The sequence below is a fragment of the Taudactylus pleione genome, unplaced genomic scaffold, assembly GCF_031769625.1.
Source record: "Taudactylus pleione unplaced genomic scaffold, aTauple2 ptg000040l, whole genome shotgun sequence".
In the NCBI taxonomy this organism is placed as follows: Eukaryota; Metazoa; Chordata; class Amphibia; order Anura; family Myobatrachidae; genus Taudactylus; species Taudactylus pleione.
The window spans coordinates 21,388,524-21,404,330 of NW_028284442.1; the positions used below are offsets into that span (position 1 = coordinate 21,388,524).

The window sequence follows — 15,807 nt, forward strand, 5'->3', positions numbered from 1 at the left end:
CCATTTTTCCAGAGCCAAAGATTAAATCAATAACCCCATCTCATAAGGTTAAGGTAATGTCTAAATGAAAATGAGTATGTTATGGGCATCGTCTTCGGGATTCTGGAACTGTCATACACACACACAGCAGGCTGTGGTTGTGTAACTGATCATAAGTTTATAAACACAACAACAGTCAGTTGAAATTTCCTAAGTCGCATGGAAAATGTCCGCCGGGTAGTGGAGACTCTTTGTAGCATTGAGTTTTCTTACGGTGTGTCCCTCTAGTGTTCACTCACTGTGGCGCACGCGTTCGAGGTGAGCAGTGTAATGTACGTCAGAGGGAGCCGCTTAGTCGTCAGATTCAGAGCACATCCGGGGGCCGTATCCTGTGTGCGTGCGGGCAGCGTGGTGCGGTGTGAGTACTAATAGTATGTGTAGTAATTGTTTTCTCCTAGCAATGCAGGCCCGCTGGTACAGATATTGTATAATGCTCATATATTGCCCACTGTCACTATGTTCCATCAGCCTCTCCAGTGTAAATGCACTCAATATGTCTGCCAATATTTTCTATTCTGACCTGGACATAGCAGTTTTACTTATTCTGTATGTAAGGTGTAGTGATGTCTTCTAATGCTATGGGTGGTAAATTACCTTAAAACCATGTCATGAAGACAGTTGTAATGCACTGATGGCCACTGGTCTCCATTGTCTGTGACCTTCTGCTTCAATGCTGAGTGTCCCTGAATATTGAAGTGAAATGTTGCCAATACTTTGTGTAAAGTTGATGGGTCTTATGGACGTTGGTTTTGTTTTGTATTACACTTGTATAAATATGCAAATAGATTTGTCTCCCATTAATTTACATGAATGCTGTGTGTTACAGCCAGAAAAGGGCAGTATTGAGCAAACCATTAAGTAATTTACAGGTTTCCCTATCAAAATACAGCTTTTTAATGTGTTAATCATTTTAACCAGTGAAGTGCCCGTAAGGGTAATTATGAGTTAAGGGATGCGGTCATAATCTAGACCACGGGGATTCTGGCGCTCAGAATGCCTGTGCCTGAATACCGACCTCTATCAGAATCCTGGCACTGGCATTCTGACCGCCGGAATCCCAAAGGTAAATAGGAGGGTTAGGTTTAGGATGCGGGGAGGGGGAAGTTAGGGTTAGGCACTAGGGGGGGGGGGGGGGGGGGGGAGTTAAGTTCAGGCACGAGTGATGGTTAGGATATCGACCGACAAGTGTTGGTATCCTAACTCTGTCTGGATTTTGATCGCTGGCTTCCCGTACCCAACCCCATATGTTCTGTTATTTATCCTTAGGATAATTTTCAGGAATCAAAACATTAAATTTTACTACATCTCTTTAGTAATAATATCAGATGAATCTCTCTATGGACTTTGTTTATTCAAAGATCTTAGGTGTAAAAAAACCCATACATTTTGTATTTGTTTTTCAAGTGGGGTAGGTTACAATTGTGAAATATTCATAACATAATTACAAATGTATTTGGGATTAAATATTAAGGTATCTAACATAATTATATAGATATCAGATATAATACATACATTTTAATGTTTTGCTTATTAGACACAGGTCTGACTTCTTTGTATGCTTGCAGAGTAGAAATCTAGAATTGTCTAGTTGTAGTTAGATAGTGATCAAATGGTGTAAGGGTCTTGATTCACTACGGATCGCTTATTGCATCGCAGCTGCGATTGCGCACAGTCTGCTGCGAAAATATGCTAATGGATGCAATCGCAAAGCCGTCGCACAGTCAGCATAAAGACGCCCACTACAGCTATCTCATATTCGTAATACCTTGCAGTCCTGCGTATACATCGGTAACATAGAGTAACATCGGACCATCATGCTCAATTACAGTAGGTCTGACCATACTCAGAACTTGCTAAGTTCGTCACACGAAGTGAGTACTCAAGCTACGTATGCCGTCGCAGTGGCTAATTTATGCATGTCCATGCAACAGCGTTCAAACGGACAGGCACGCTTGCGTTTCTACGACCACTCCCACGTCGCCACCCCAAACGCTAACCTCCCGTCACTCACTCTGCGATGGCTTTCTTTCTGCGTGAGTGATCGCAGAGCAATCGCAATGCTAGAACGCGCACAGCGATGCATGCACAGTACGCACCAATGACCGATCTGCGTACGCTGTTGCAGTCGCGATCTATGATGAATTGGGCTCTAAGTCAAGTGCTAGTATGGTGTTGTACAGCACTTATTTACCCTGGGTTTGCATTTTATTACTCACTTAGAAATCAAAATGGCTAAAAGTTTAAGAAGCAAATGGAAGAGAAAGATGCGGGCTGAGAAGAGGAAGAAAAATGCCCCAAAGGAACTTGCCCGCTTAAAAAATGTCTTGGCAAAAGCAGATACAGATGTGCTAATGAACGATGTGAAAGATATTGCAACTATTGTTACTGCAGAGAAAATAAAGGAGAAAAAGGAAATGGAAGTTGAAGCAACAGAAGGTGAGTGTTTCGGAGATGGGATATACGTAGTTCTGCTACTGTATGCTAGGCCTCATTCACCAGCACATAAAAACAGACCTAAGATATTTCATGTCTAGCATATCTTCTCAATAGGGTATGGAATAGCGGGTAGTGGCATTATTACATTCTCTTATTTGCTGTGGTGTGAAATTACTTCTCTTAACACGTTTAAGGGTATTTCTATTCAGTGAACAATAACAAATTAGATACATTTGTGAAAAATCAACATGCCAGCAGGGCAGCATTGTAATAACTAATACATATTTTTTTTGTTCTAAAAGAACATGACCTTTAGAATAGCATTACAAATATAAACATACAGCAGTAAACATTCAGGTTTACTTTGAACATAACTTATAAGTAAAGGGCATTAGTCATCCAATCTGCAACCTAAACCATGGATGCGCTTGACTCGACATGTAAAAAGAATGCAGAAGTCTGTTAAGGGGCCTATCCATTAGCAGATCTTTCTAAAAGACAAAAGATTTTGAAAATCCCTGCGTCTGCTGTGACAGATATCAATGTACATGATAGATTTTTGCGAACGACGAACGATATTGCATGACATCATTCTGGGAGTGGAATTTTTTTAATGTTTCTATTCATTTTATCGTTTGTCGTTTACCGCGGACAGATATTTGTAATATCTGTCAGCGATAAACAATAATTGGCCAACATGTTGGAGAGACAAAAGACTTAATTTGTCGGCTGCGGGAGTGCGCATTTTTATCGTTCAGAGCCTATCCATTAGCAGATAAATTGAACAACTGAACGATAAATCGTTCATCATTCAAATTTATCTGCTAATGGATAGGCCTCTTTACCTGGTAAATTTATTTTAGACAAGAAAAATACACAAGTTACCACCAACAAATACAAAAAGCCAGTAAAAAACATTCTTTATGTAAATAAATGTGATCAGACACCCACCACTTCACCATGCTTCTGCTAAGGGTAGGGCTAACTTAAAACAATGAGTCCCTATATATATATATATATATAATATATATATATATATATATATGATAATACATTCATGTGTTTATTTTAGATCAGTGTTGGGCAACCTAATACATATAAAGGACGCTCAAGCTTTTCATAGGTATACAAATTATTGTTAATCTCTAAAAAAAAGAAGCCTCCAAATGACCTTCCCATCATGCACACATCCCAAAATGCCCCACTTGCCAGAAAATGCATAGACGCTAGACCAGGGGCAGAGCAGGGCACTGAGGGTGCGGGCAGGGTGTGTCCTGAAAAGAATATGTGTGTCCTAAAATTTGAATATATGTTTACAAAAGGCCAAAAAGATTTTTTGTGAAGGTTATAATGCGAAAAAGCGATCTAAAATTGAGGATCCTTTTGTAATTACTACAACATTTGACTCTGCTGGTTCGATTGTCCGTAATGCAGTGGTTAAGCACTGGGATATTATTGCTACAGATCCTGTTTTAAAAAATTGTATACCTAAACGACCATTGATGAGCTTCAAGCGTGGCCAGAATTTAAAGGACAGACTAATGCGTCCTGATAGAACAAAGGCTGTGGCTGTTCAAACTTGGATGAACCAAGTGAAGCCAGGATGCTTTCGATGCGTAAATTGTATTACATGCAGGAGTATGATGGTGGGTCAATTTTTTCATCACCCACACACAGGTACCAAGATCTACATTCGACATTGAGTCACCTGTACCTCCGACCATGTGGTTTACTTATTGGTGTGCCCGTGCTCTCTGGTCTATGTTGGCAAGACGATACGTCCACTTCGTGAGAGGATGGCTAACCATCGATCCTCTATTAGAGCCGCGCTTGTTAATGGTTCTTCTGATAAACCTGTAGCAAGACATTTCCTTGAAACACAGCATGCTTTAGCAACATTGAGATGCATGATTATCGATTGGGTGCCTCCACCCAAGAGAGGAGGCGATCGGGCCAAACTCTTGCTCCAGAGAGAAGCGATGTGGATACATAAATTGGATACAGTCCACCCTCGCGGCCTTAATGAAGCTATACACCTTGGGATGTTTTTGGATTAAAGTATTTTTGGATCTCAAGTGGGGGTGCATCATCAGATTTTGTAATTATACAATTTTTTAGATTTTTTATTTTTTGTTTTTTCAAGTGTTGTGGCAATGTGGGTTTCCTATGGAGTTTGTTTATTTGTTATTTATTTTTAATTATTTAATGTGTCTAAATTTGGTTGTTTATAATTGAAATTTTTTTAAAAATGTCGACACACATGTTGACAAACCATGTTTTTGTATACATTATAATTTAGGCATATGTAATTCAATCCAGATGGATAGACATTGTCCTATCATTATATTATCTATGAGGAGGTGTTTATCATTGGTTTGCTTACAGGCTGCGTCTTTTTGATGGACGTGCATGTCGACTGCCCGATTGATATTAGCTTGATGAGTCAATATATGAAAACTCTGTTAGTTACATCTTCATTTAAATTAATGGGTTATATGGTGACGTATACTTGTTTGTCTGCGTCACCGGGTCCCTAGTGTTCTTGTATATTATTTTGTGATTTGATTGATCCGGGCGCTAGCATCGACGGATGAAGTGCAGGAAGCCTTAACAGCGGTTGTCATGACTGCTGTATTAGCTTGCGTGCCACTTGACAGGAAATGGTACCGACTTGCGTTCCACTTGGTAGGAAGTTTGGGGAATTGGCACGCACGCTAGCGGGGGATGCAGCTCGATTATACCTGTAAGGTTTGTTTTTATATATGTGTCTGTTAACATGTTTTTTTTTCATTACTTTTCATTTTTTAGTTAGTCTTTGATTGGTATTATTGCACAATTACAAATGATGTCTTCATGTCTCTATATGTTTGTATTGTTTGTACTCACATGATTGTGAGGGAGGAGTCTCTTAATTGGACTCAGGTATATATTGATGCAAAGTACTACTTGGAATTGTACCTTGACAAAGGTCCATGGCTAGGACCGAAACGTCGGAGCTTTACTATGATGCTGTAAAATTTTTTTTAAAAAGACGAAATAAAAACTCATTTTAGAAGACTGGTGAGTGCACCCCCTTTGTTCATTTTTTGTATGCAGGGATACAGGTGATCCCTTTTGGGTGGCTACCCCAGCAATTGGATTTTCAGACGTGAGTGTGGACTAATACTGGACTATATATATATATATATATATATATATATATATATATATATATATATATATACACATTCATGTGTTTATTTTAGATCAGTGTTGGGCAACCTAATACATATCAAGGACGCTCAAGCTTTTCATAGGTATACAAATTATTGTTAATCTCTAAAAAAAAGAAGCCTCCAAATGACCTTCCCATCATGCACACATCCCATAATGCCCCACTTGCCAGAAAATGCATAGACGCTAGACCAGGGGCAGAGCAGGGCACTGAGGGTGCGGGCAGGGTGTGTCCTGAAAAGGGGGTTTGGCCGACCGGTCCGGGTTGTTCTTGTGACATGTCCCCAATTCAGCACACTTAGGGGCGTGCCCAGCACTTCTTCTCTCACAGTTGATCTATTCACCCAGCGGAGATCAGTCACTGAAACTTTTCCCATCCGCGGGACGCTGAAGTCAACAGGTGGGGAAGGCACAGGGTAGGCTGTTTTAGCAGGGCAGAGCGCATTTTGTCCTTTTAAAATGGGGCAGGGCGCCCCGCTAGAACACCCCAGCGGGAACACTACGTTGTTCCATACTGAAAGACATTAAATGCTTTATTGAAGGTGTTTGGGGATTTTGCTTGTAACCTAAAAGCCATCAGTTTGCCATATTTCAACTTTCTAGATCTTTCTAGTGGGTTAAATATTTTTTTTTTTACACAAACACCAATATTGATACATGTATTTAAGACACAAACTCACATTGTATTGTACAAAATCTATTGTTAATAAAAAAAAAAAAAAACAACATGTATCCCAATTTCAAAAGTGGACCTGGCTGATCAGAAAAATATACCCATATGTAAAATGTCTCATGGCCATACATTCTTGGTCCCTCATTTAATTGCCACTTTATGAATTGGAAAGCCCCCCAAGATGAAGAAAATTCCCTATAGGGCACTCTTGGCCAGTTGTTATAAATGTGAAGCTGAATAAAAAGTAGTAAACTTTTAGGTACACTTTTAAAATTACGAATACTGACACTAACATGAGTGGACAGTAAGGGGGCAATTTATTTGTTTTGGGGCGCCCATTATTATTGCGCTAGTCGCACCCAAATAGACAGGGTTTAGCTGCGTATAGCGGCTAAATCTGTCTAAAGTCCTGGTTAGAGCGCCTAAACTACAGACTTTTTACACATTTCTGCTTGCATCCTCAGGAGTGGGGAGCAGTAATGCTGGCGCCAGAGGCTGTTTGCTCCCGAATGGAGCAGCAATTGAATTGCTCCCTAAGACAATATACTAAGGCAAAATATGTAAGAAACACAAAAGTGAGCCCAAATATATGTAAAAATTAATTGCAAAATGACAATAACATAAAGGTTAAAAACAGATTGGACAGTTAAGTATTTAATATCAGTTGATAGGCTATGATAGCTAATCATATATAATCAATGGATAGTGCTTTACTGATGTAATTGACCTTGTGTGACCCTGTATTGCTTTAAACAATAATTAATTGAACTTGTGATCCTCGTAAATTTTATATAATAAGGATGGACTGTTTAGTTGTTTAAATGATTATTATAAACCTAATCACTGGTGGTAAAGTTGAAAATACCTGCAAATCAAAACTTAGGGATCTATTTACTAAGCAGTGTTAGGAGACAGAGTGAAAAGTGATAAGGTGCCAGCCAATCAGCTCCCAAATGTCATTTTTCAAACACAGCCTGTGAGATGGCAGTTAGGAGCTGATTGGCTGGCACCTTATCACTTTCACGCTGTCTCCTAACACTGCTTAGTAAATAGACCCCTTAAAGTTGTTGGGAATAAATATTAAGAACAATTCTATTCAATTTCCGAAGTGGGAAAATCTAATTAGCTGCTAAGATATGGAGTTTTACTATTTCCTTAGTCCAGGTAATATGTTACCAAGTACTAGTTACAAATCCGGGAGCATCTTCTGACTAAAAGTATTAGTTTACTAATCAATACACTGTAAGTCAGGATTTTATGGTCAACTTTATATTATCTGTAATAGAACTAGTTTGGTGCGGTTACTAATTCCAAGTATGTTGCACTTATTTAATTCTTGTTCAGTTGTGCACATTGTGTAGCATATGGTGTTTCGATATCACCAATTTTCCTGTGAACCTTTTGAGGTACAAGGGAAAATTAGTGATGCTGGTTTTCGCAAAGTGAAATACTATGGCACTTTGCAGCCATTGCTTCCAATTAAATCTTAAAGTTTTGCCTTCAGAAAGCTTATTGCAAAGGTAATGTACATAATATACACCACAAATGTACCACATGTGAGACGTGTAATTATTACAGTTCACATACACATTTTTATTTGTAGGCTTCAGGTTCTAAAGATAACCAGCTTCTTTGGCTCAGGAGACCAGACCTCAGATTGAACAAATTCATCCTTAAGAGCAGGACTACATTTTTGTAGCAAAATAGTTGAAAACATTTCCTAAGTTAAGACTGAGCTCATTATATGGGTTGGGTATCAAATCCCGGCTGTTGGTATGCCGCTGGTCAGAATACCGACAGCCGGAATCCCAACACCCATAGGGAAGACAGGTAAGTGTTTTTCTAACCCCTACCCTAGTGACTAAGCCTAACCGCCCCCTCCCTGCAACCTAAACCTAACACCCCCTTCCCCGGTGCCTAACCCTCCCCCTAGTGATCCTAACACCTTGATACTTACCATCGGGATGCCGGCGGTTGGGTTATTGGTGCCGGGATTTCTGCGCCGGTATTGAGACTGTCGGCATCCTGCACGCTGGGATGCCAACTGCATCCCTATTACAGGTTGAGTCTCCCATATCCAAAATGCTTGGGACCAGGGGTATTTTGGATAACGGAATATTCCGTATTTTGGAATATTTACATATCATAGTGAGATATCTTGGGAATGGGACCCAAATATAAACACAGAATACATTTATGTATTATATACACCTTATATACACAGCCTGTAGGTAATTTTAGAAAATATTTTCAATAATTTTGTGGCTCAAGCAAAGTTTGTGTACATACATGAATGTAAGCTCTCACGAGCAGGGACCTCTTCCCTCATGTGCTACTCTTTACATTTTCTTCTACTCTTTACTCCCCATAAGGGCACCTACCACATGACTGCCAACTCCCGGCTGCTTATTGTGAGTGCTTTAATCGCTATTGCAGCAATGTATATAAATCGTGTCCTTGTCCTGCACTGTAATGTACTGTAAGTTACTTGTTTCCTGTTCACTTACTAGTTTTATGTACTATTTAAGGCACTGCGAAACACTTGTGGCGCCATATAAATAAAGGATAATAATAATCATGAAATTCATTTATGTTTCATATACACCTTATGGAGCATACACACGGTCAGATTTGTCAGACTTGTCAGATTTGTCAGATGAACGACTGAATGATTTGAACGATTTTACCAAAGATTTGAACGATTGAACGATTTTTGACTGCATTAAAATGAATGGAATCGTCCAAGTCTAACTGCAAACCCATCAGATGTCAGATATCGTTATCTGACAAACGGTAACGCGCATCATTGATCGTCCATCGTTCAGGCATGTCAGATATGAACGATTTTCCTTCAGATATGAACGACTGAACGATTTTTAAATCGTTATCGTTCATATCTGTAGGAAAAATCTGATCGTGTGTATGCACCATTACACACAGCCTGAAGGTAATTTTATACAATATTTATAATAATTTGTGCCTTAGACAAAGTTTGTGTACATTGAACCAGCAAAAATCAAAGGTTTCATTATCTCAGTCATGCCAAAATAATTCCGTATTTTGGAATATTTGGATATGGGAGACTCAACCTGTAATTCCCATGCCTAATAAGGTGGCTCTATAAGTATAACGTTCCCATTCATGGGGCCCAAGGCCGGCTTCAGGGGTTGGAGCACCCTGTGCCGGCTCTTAAGAGGGCGCCCTTAAATCGAAAATGGGGGCGTGGCCTAATTACCATAGGCCAAGCCCGCTATGTAACGTTATTTGAAGGCGAGCGCGCACCGCACGCCTCCAAATAACTTGAGGCTGGGGGGAGCCTCACTAGCTGGGCTTCACCTCTCCCATCACTGAATGGATGCCACGTGCAGCATCCATTTAGACTCGGCACCGTTTATTTATTCATGGGCTGGCTCCTGGCACTGACAGGCAAGCTGTATGTGGTGGGGTGCGGCACGCCAGCATATTAGACACACACACACACACACACACACACACACACACGCCCATGATGTGATGGGGGGGATTAGCCATGAGCGGCATTCACTTACCGTCTCCTCGGCACCACGGACGTTCTCTTCATCTCATCCAGGCCTCCAGTGTCAGCGGTAGGGCAAAAGCGTAGCAGCAGCAGCATCAGCCGAGTGGGTGGGCTGAGCTACTCAACCTGTGTATACCAATGCTGTAATATAGAGTCTCAAATCACCTTATATGTAACTGAAAACGTTCTGTAAAACAGGATAGTGTCATCATTTTTCTAGGGAGTTAATACCCCCGATCTATACAGTATTTGGATCGCTTTCAATAGCCTGGTTTTCATTGTATCCTCTCTCCAGAAACCGCTCGCCCTCTCTTTAAGTGCATCTATTAGGTGACTTGCATCAGAAGTGATGTAAATCCATTGGTAATAATTGAGTTAATTTCAAACCTTTTTCCAGCGGCATCGGATGGAAATTGCCAAACGTAAAGTATTTTTATCTGCTTTTTCTGTAAACAGTGGTAGATAAAAACCCAGTATGACTATGTATTATTTACATATTAGAAAACAGTATATAAGCTATAAGCGTTGTCTTGTTTAAAAAAATGAGGCTTATCAGTGAATGTTGTGAATTGCGCCACATTATGTGTAGGACACATATAATGTAGACTTGAGATGACTGAGCTACTTGCAGCATTCATGCCTTCATCATGTGGAATAATGGTTTAGAAACTAACTACATTTAAGGAAACCAGATAAGTGTCAGCAGTGGACTCAAGCTTGCTCATATAATAAAAAGCCATTGTATCTCATACAAGTTATTTCGTTTTCTGTACAATCTGTTGGCAAAGGAAGTCAGAAAATTGAGATATAGTTTGACACAAATAGCCACAAGAGGAAATAGAGTTTCCTTGTGGTTAACCAATGAATTTCCAGGAATGCATATAACCTATAGACTTGGGAAAATACTGTGTCATTTTTTTGTATTTTTTTTTTCTATATACAGTTATTGGTCAATTTCTCTGGTTTATTGTACTGTAATATCCTATTTTAAAATCAAACACTGGTATAGAAAGTTGTAACCCTGTTCTCCAGACAAGATTGCCTGGAAATATCCATAACGAAAATAAACCCACCCTGTCAATTCGAAATTTTGTTATTGGAACATGATAGTTTTCCCCTAAATTTAATCATGGATGGAAATGGTTAAATTGGCCCAAAATGAGCATCATGTGTGATGACAATCCAATTGGATCATTATTGAACTCATTGGAAGAGACAGTTGGTGTATACAGTCACCTTCCAACTGCACTGCCTGGTCCCCAGTGTAGGGTGGAAGTAATTTGGCTGCTTAGCTCAAATTGCCTGTTATCATCCAATTTCAGTGCGTGTGGCCTTAACTTTAATCTGTGTTCAAATATCAAAAATTAATATAGGTTAGCAACTATGTACATTTGTGCTACTTTGTAAAGGAGTATATGATCAATATTTGCACAATCCTGTTAAAATAGCTTGCCTAAAAGAGACTTTAAAAATATCTTAATACATTTCCTTTTCACTAAAGGAATTTTTTTGTTTTGAAATAAATGAGCACGGTTGTCTAGAGACAAGGAGGTGGTGGGGGATCCTGGCACAGAAATCTGTGTTTTGTTTGAAGATCTATATATATATTTTTTTTAATAAGGAATTGATTTCCATCTCCCCAGAAGACAGCCTGAATATGCTATGTTGTGCACTGCTTTCACCATGCTCTGGAGAATTTCATCTGACATTTTCTGGGCATTCTGCAGTGTTGAAAATTGCAAAACAAACATTGTAGCATATTTTGTTTTGTCCTTACTAATTAGTGATATACCACGTAGCATATTATTTCATTGAGTGCCTATTAACTGACTTTGTCTGATGTTAGACAGATATGGGCAACATCTCTTCAAAAGCAACAACTTGTTAATACAGCTTTAGCACAATATATTAACAATGATAACAATGTAAGTAAACTCAGTACATCTCAGCCAGTAATTCTTTTACATACTCTATTTATATTTATTTAAAGATCCGTGGTCTTTTATAGCTTGGAGGTTTTGGTAAACCTATTCATGTTGATATTCCAAATGTTTATTAAGCTTGCCTCCTACAGTGTCTTACCTTGAGCGCATGCAGCCGATCTTGTTGGAAGCTTTAAATGGTTGTAAAAGTAAAAATCAATAGCTCATAATAACAATTTTAGCAAAAAGACAGTGTTTCTTTGTTTGGACCAACCAGTGTTTACATTAAACGTTCAGTTTTTTTTTTTTTTTTTTTGTTTTTTTTTACAGCTGGACCAGTGCTTAGAATCACAGTACCAGCAGTGTGAAAAGGCAACACCCTTCTTAATTTCAATTTAATTTTTTATCCTGTTAGAAGTTAAACTTCATAAGTCATTGTTTTTAATTTGTATGCTGTTTTCTGGCAAAAACAAAAATTCATATGAAATCATCTGTTTTTATTTGTATAGCTTATTTGCTGTATGAGGCCTGTATGGGAGGTGGGCGGAGGGATTAAAGCAATGTAATATCTCTTCACTGAATATAAAATCAGTACAAGCCTTTTTAAAACAGATATGGGTTCAAGTCAATTGTTGTGGGGCATCCTGCTGGGTGTCTATACCACTTCAATTTGTTGTCCCGTTCAGACACCTAAAGCCAGCCGCAGAGGGACACATTTCTTCTTGCAGCCTCCTGAGGTGTGAGAAAAAATGTGCAAAGTCCCTAGTTTAGGCATCCTAACCACTTCTTTAGACAGGCTAAGCCGTGCAGTCTCTATCCATTTTATCAATCATCAGTTCTTCATTCGGAAAAATGGCTGACACTAAGTGGATATTAATATTGAATCCTTCCACATATGTTATCTGGACATAACTGTTTTGCAGCATGTTGACACTGATGTAATATCAACATTGTTAAAATGTCGACAATGGTTTTAGTGTGCTGCTGACACTGAGCCTTCCACTGTGTCGATTTAATGACTGCATTCACTCATACCCATCGGGTTTAAATTAAGAATTAAGTGCATAATTGCCCCTTTAACTCCAGCAGCCAAAACCGCTGAAGACACTGCAGCATAGTAAACTGGGCCCTGAGTGCAGCGTGCACTATTTTGATGTTTCTTTGGTTATATGTGAGAGTTGAAAAGCTACTAGTCTGTGATTGTACTTCCTTCATTGTCCCTTTTTCCCTGTAACAGAACTTTCCATGCAATTGTCTAATATTTTTAGACATTTTAGGAGTGGTTCCACAAATTTGCCACAGAACGCACATAGAAGAGATACAAAAGGATAGTCCTGCATGTACAGGGATTATTTATCCCTATATTAACTGGCATGTTTCATTCATATAGCAATTATAATGGAAGAAAATTATTTGAAAGGACATTTGCCAGGGGTGAGGGCTACACACAAAATATTTAGCATTTACAATGGCTAAAGCCTTTTTTTTTTTTTTACTTGTATAACCAATATCTGTAACTCGATACATGTAGATGCCAGAAAAGGTAAAATATAGTGCTAAAAATGTCCATTTTATTGTTATTGGTTTTCTGTAGTGTACAAATAAAATAATAATATTGAGCACACATGGACTTATTCTGCTGCTTTGATTAACTGTTCAGTCTCCCTGCAGTTCCTGGTTGCTGTGAATACCACAAGAAGCTGTTTGCAGCATGGCCGCATTTACAAGCATGACTGATAACGAGCATATTAATCTATAAATTCATTACCAGCAATTGCATTTGTGTTTAGGCATACAGCATTGCTGTATGTCTGCTGCGTTGCAGTATATATGGCAAGCAATTTTGTCTTATTGCTGTTTGTAAATGTCAGACATATGGAGAAGAGAGAAAACACAGGGTTTTTTTTTTTTTACTTTGTATGAAATAAGTATTCCATTGTTTAAATGAGATCATTTTAAACTTGAATGTAAATTAATTTAACATACTCAGCCTTCATTAGCATGCTAATAAATTCCCGCTAGCATTTATTTTTATCTTTTTTTCTTAAAGCTGAAGTGAATTCATTAATAAAACGTGTCTGTAAAATGAAGCTTTGCCCTACATTCTAAATAAATGTTTGACTTTTATTCTATGCCGCCCTCTTTAGGTGATGCCATGAAGATGGATACGGATGGAAAACGGAACAAGAAGAGCCTGTTAGACCAACATGGTCAGTACCCTGTGTGGATGAATCCAAGACAGAGAAAAAAGCTGAAAGCCCAGCGTGGGAAGAAAGGGAAATCCAAACCCCCAAAAGGACTGGCATGGTAGAATATTTGTGTGTACTAAGTACACAGATCTGTGGTGAGGCATCTACACCAGAGGAGCCAGCTAATATACAGCATTTGGCGTTGGTGGAGATAAAGTGTACATTCTTTAAGGACGTTCTAATTTCTATCTTTTAAAGTAAAGGTTCTTTTTCCATTCATTTAATTTTTCTTTGCAAAGGTTATGAGTGTTTTTATTTGGTCACCTGTACAATTAAGTGTGTTCTGTCAATAACAACATATGTATATTATACTGCCGTACATCAACATGCACTACCTGTTTTGACATTACAAGATGGTTGAGGAAACAAAAGACCTAGCAGTTGTTATAGGATGGGAGACTGTTACTAGCTGGCATTTTTATTTCCTAGAGCAAATCAAGTTTGCAGGTAATGGATTACAGCAAATTCATGTTATACTTGTCATGAGGCTTGCCACATGGGAACAGCTTGTGGGGAGACTACCACAGTCATGTGGGTTTCTCTGAAATGGTCTGGGGTAAATTTACTAAGATGGGAGCCCATAGCAACCAATCAGATTCTACTTCTCATTTATCTAGCACCTTCTAGAAGATAATACCTGGAATCTGGTTGCTATGGGCAACATCACTTCTTAATAGAACTCCCAGCTTAGTAAATTTACCCCTCTGTCTTTTGTAGATCAGTTGCTCTAATGTTTTGAGTTGAGGGCCAGCAAGCTGTGCGTATATTGCCTTTAGAGGCTGTATTGGTGGTGGCTGCACCCTTCATTGAGTGGCCCCTGAATTGGCTAGAATTTATACCAGCATCATCCCTCATATTTACGTCAATTCACCTCCTAATAGTATAGACTCTAGCAGGTCACAAGAGTTTTCTGCAGGTCAATAACAGCGGAAAGATATTCCATTTCAGAGTTACAGTAAGTGCAAAATAAGATACAAATGCAGATTAGGCACTGAAGAGTCTTGGCTAAGATTGAATTTTACTACAAGATGTAAGATGTTTAGTGTATCCTATCAAAATAATGTGGCAGCCCCCGGGAGTCTGGGTCAGTCAGTATAATCTGAAATGTAAATGAGTGTCCGTTACGCACCTCTAGTTGCAAAGGTCAATGTCAACACAGATATTAGAACCGGTCTCCAGTGAAGCCAGAAAGACTAAGGGGATATATGTCTCTACTTGTGGATAATATAGATAAAATAGGTCTCAGAAATATGTACCATGCAACAGTTAAAGCTATAACTTATTCTAAAGTTGGGTACTGCTAGATAGTGCACAGCGGTTTGTTGGTAGATTAATATATGCAGAGCAGCGGGTGTGCAGTGTAGGAGGAGCCTGGGGGCTGCCCAGCATAGTCCCATAGTGACATAAACGGGGGTTGTCACAAGGCTCCATCCCTTTCCCATTAAGCCTTGCCCCCTTTTCGGACAAACTGTCCCTCTTCATGGAGCCTAAGAGTTGGGAGGTATGGATTAAGCTAAGCATGCCTTGTAATTTAGCGGCTAAATGTAATAGGGATGAAATCTGAGTTCGCCAAAGCTCACCAACTATCAAATTCTTTGACTATGTGGGTGACGCTAACACTAGCTCAGTTAGCAACCTAATAATGTTGCAATCCACATGCAGTGAGGCATAGTGTTCAGCAGATCGAGGGTGTCTTGAAAGCACATAGAAGGACCTTAGAACACTTGCGCAACTGAC

At 39.1% G+C, this 15,807-nt stretch overlaps 1 protein-coding gene across 2 annotated transcripts; it reads left to right on the forward strand.

The window, feature by feature from the left end:
- Window positions 1-272: 272 nt before the first annotated feature.
- On the forward strand, window positions 273-14,289 carry LLPH (LLP homolog, long-term synaptic facilitation factor). Of its 2 annotated transcripts, none has more exons than XM_088454674.1 (3): window positions 273-410; window positions 2,260-2,475; window positions 13,969-14,289. In XM_088454674.1, exons 2-3 carry the CDS (start codon window positions 2,268-2,270, stop codon window positions 14,130-14,132), a joined length of 372 nt encoding a protein of 123 aa, XP_088310800.1. In that variant the 5' UTR covers window positions 273-410; window positions 2,260-2,267; the 3' UTR covers window positions 14,133-14,289. The 2 variants fall into 2 exon arrangements, with proteins under 2 accessions (XP_088310800.1, XP_088310796.1); XM_088454670.1 differs by having other exon boundaries at window positions 275-397.
- The last annotated feature ends 1,518 nt before the right edge of the window (window positions 14,290-15,807 follow it).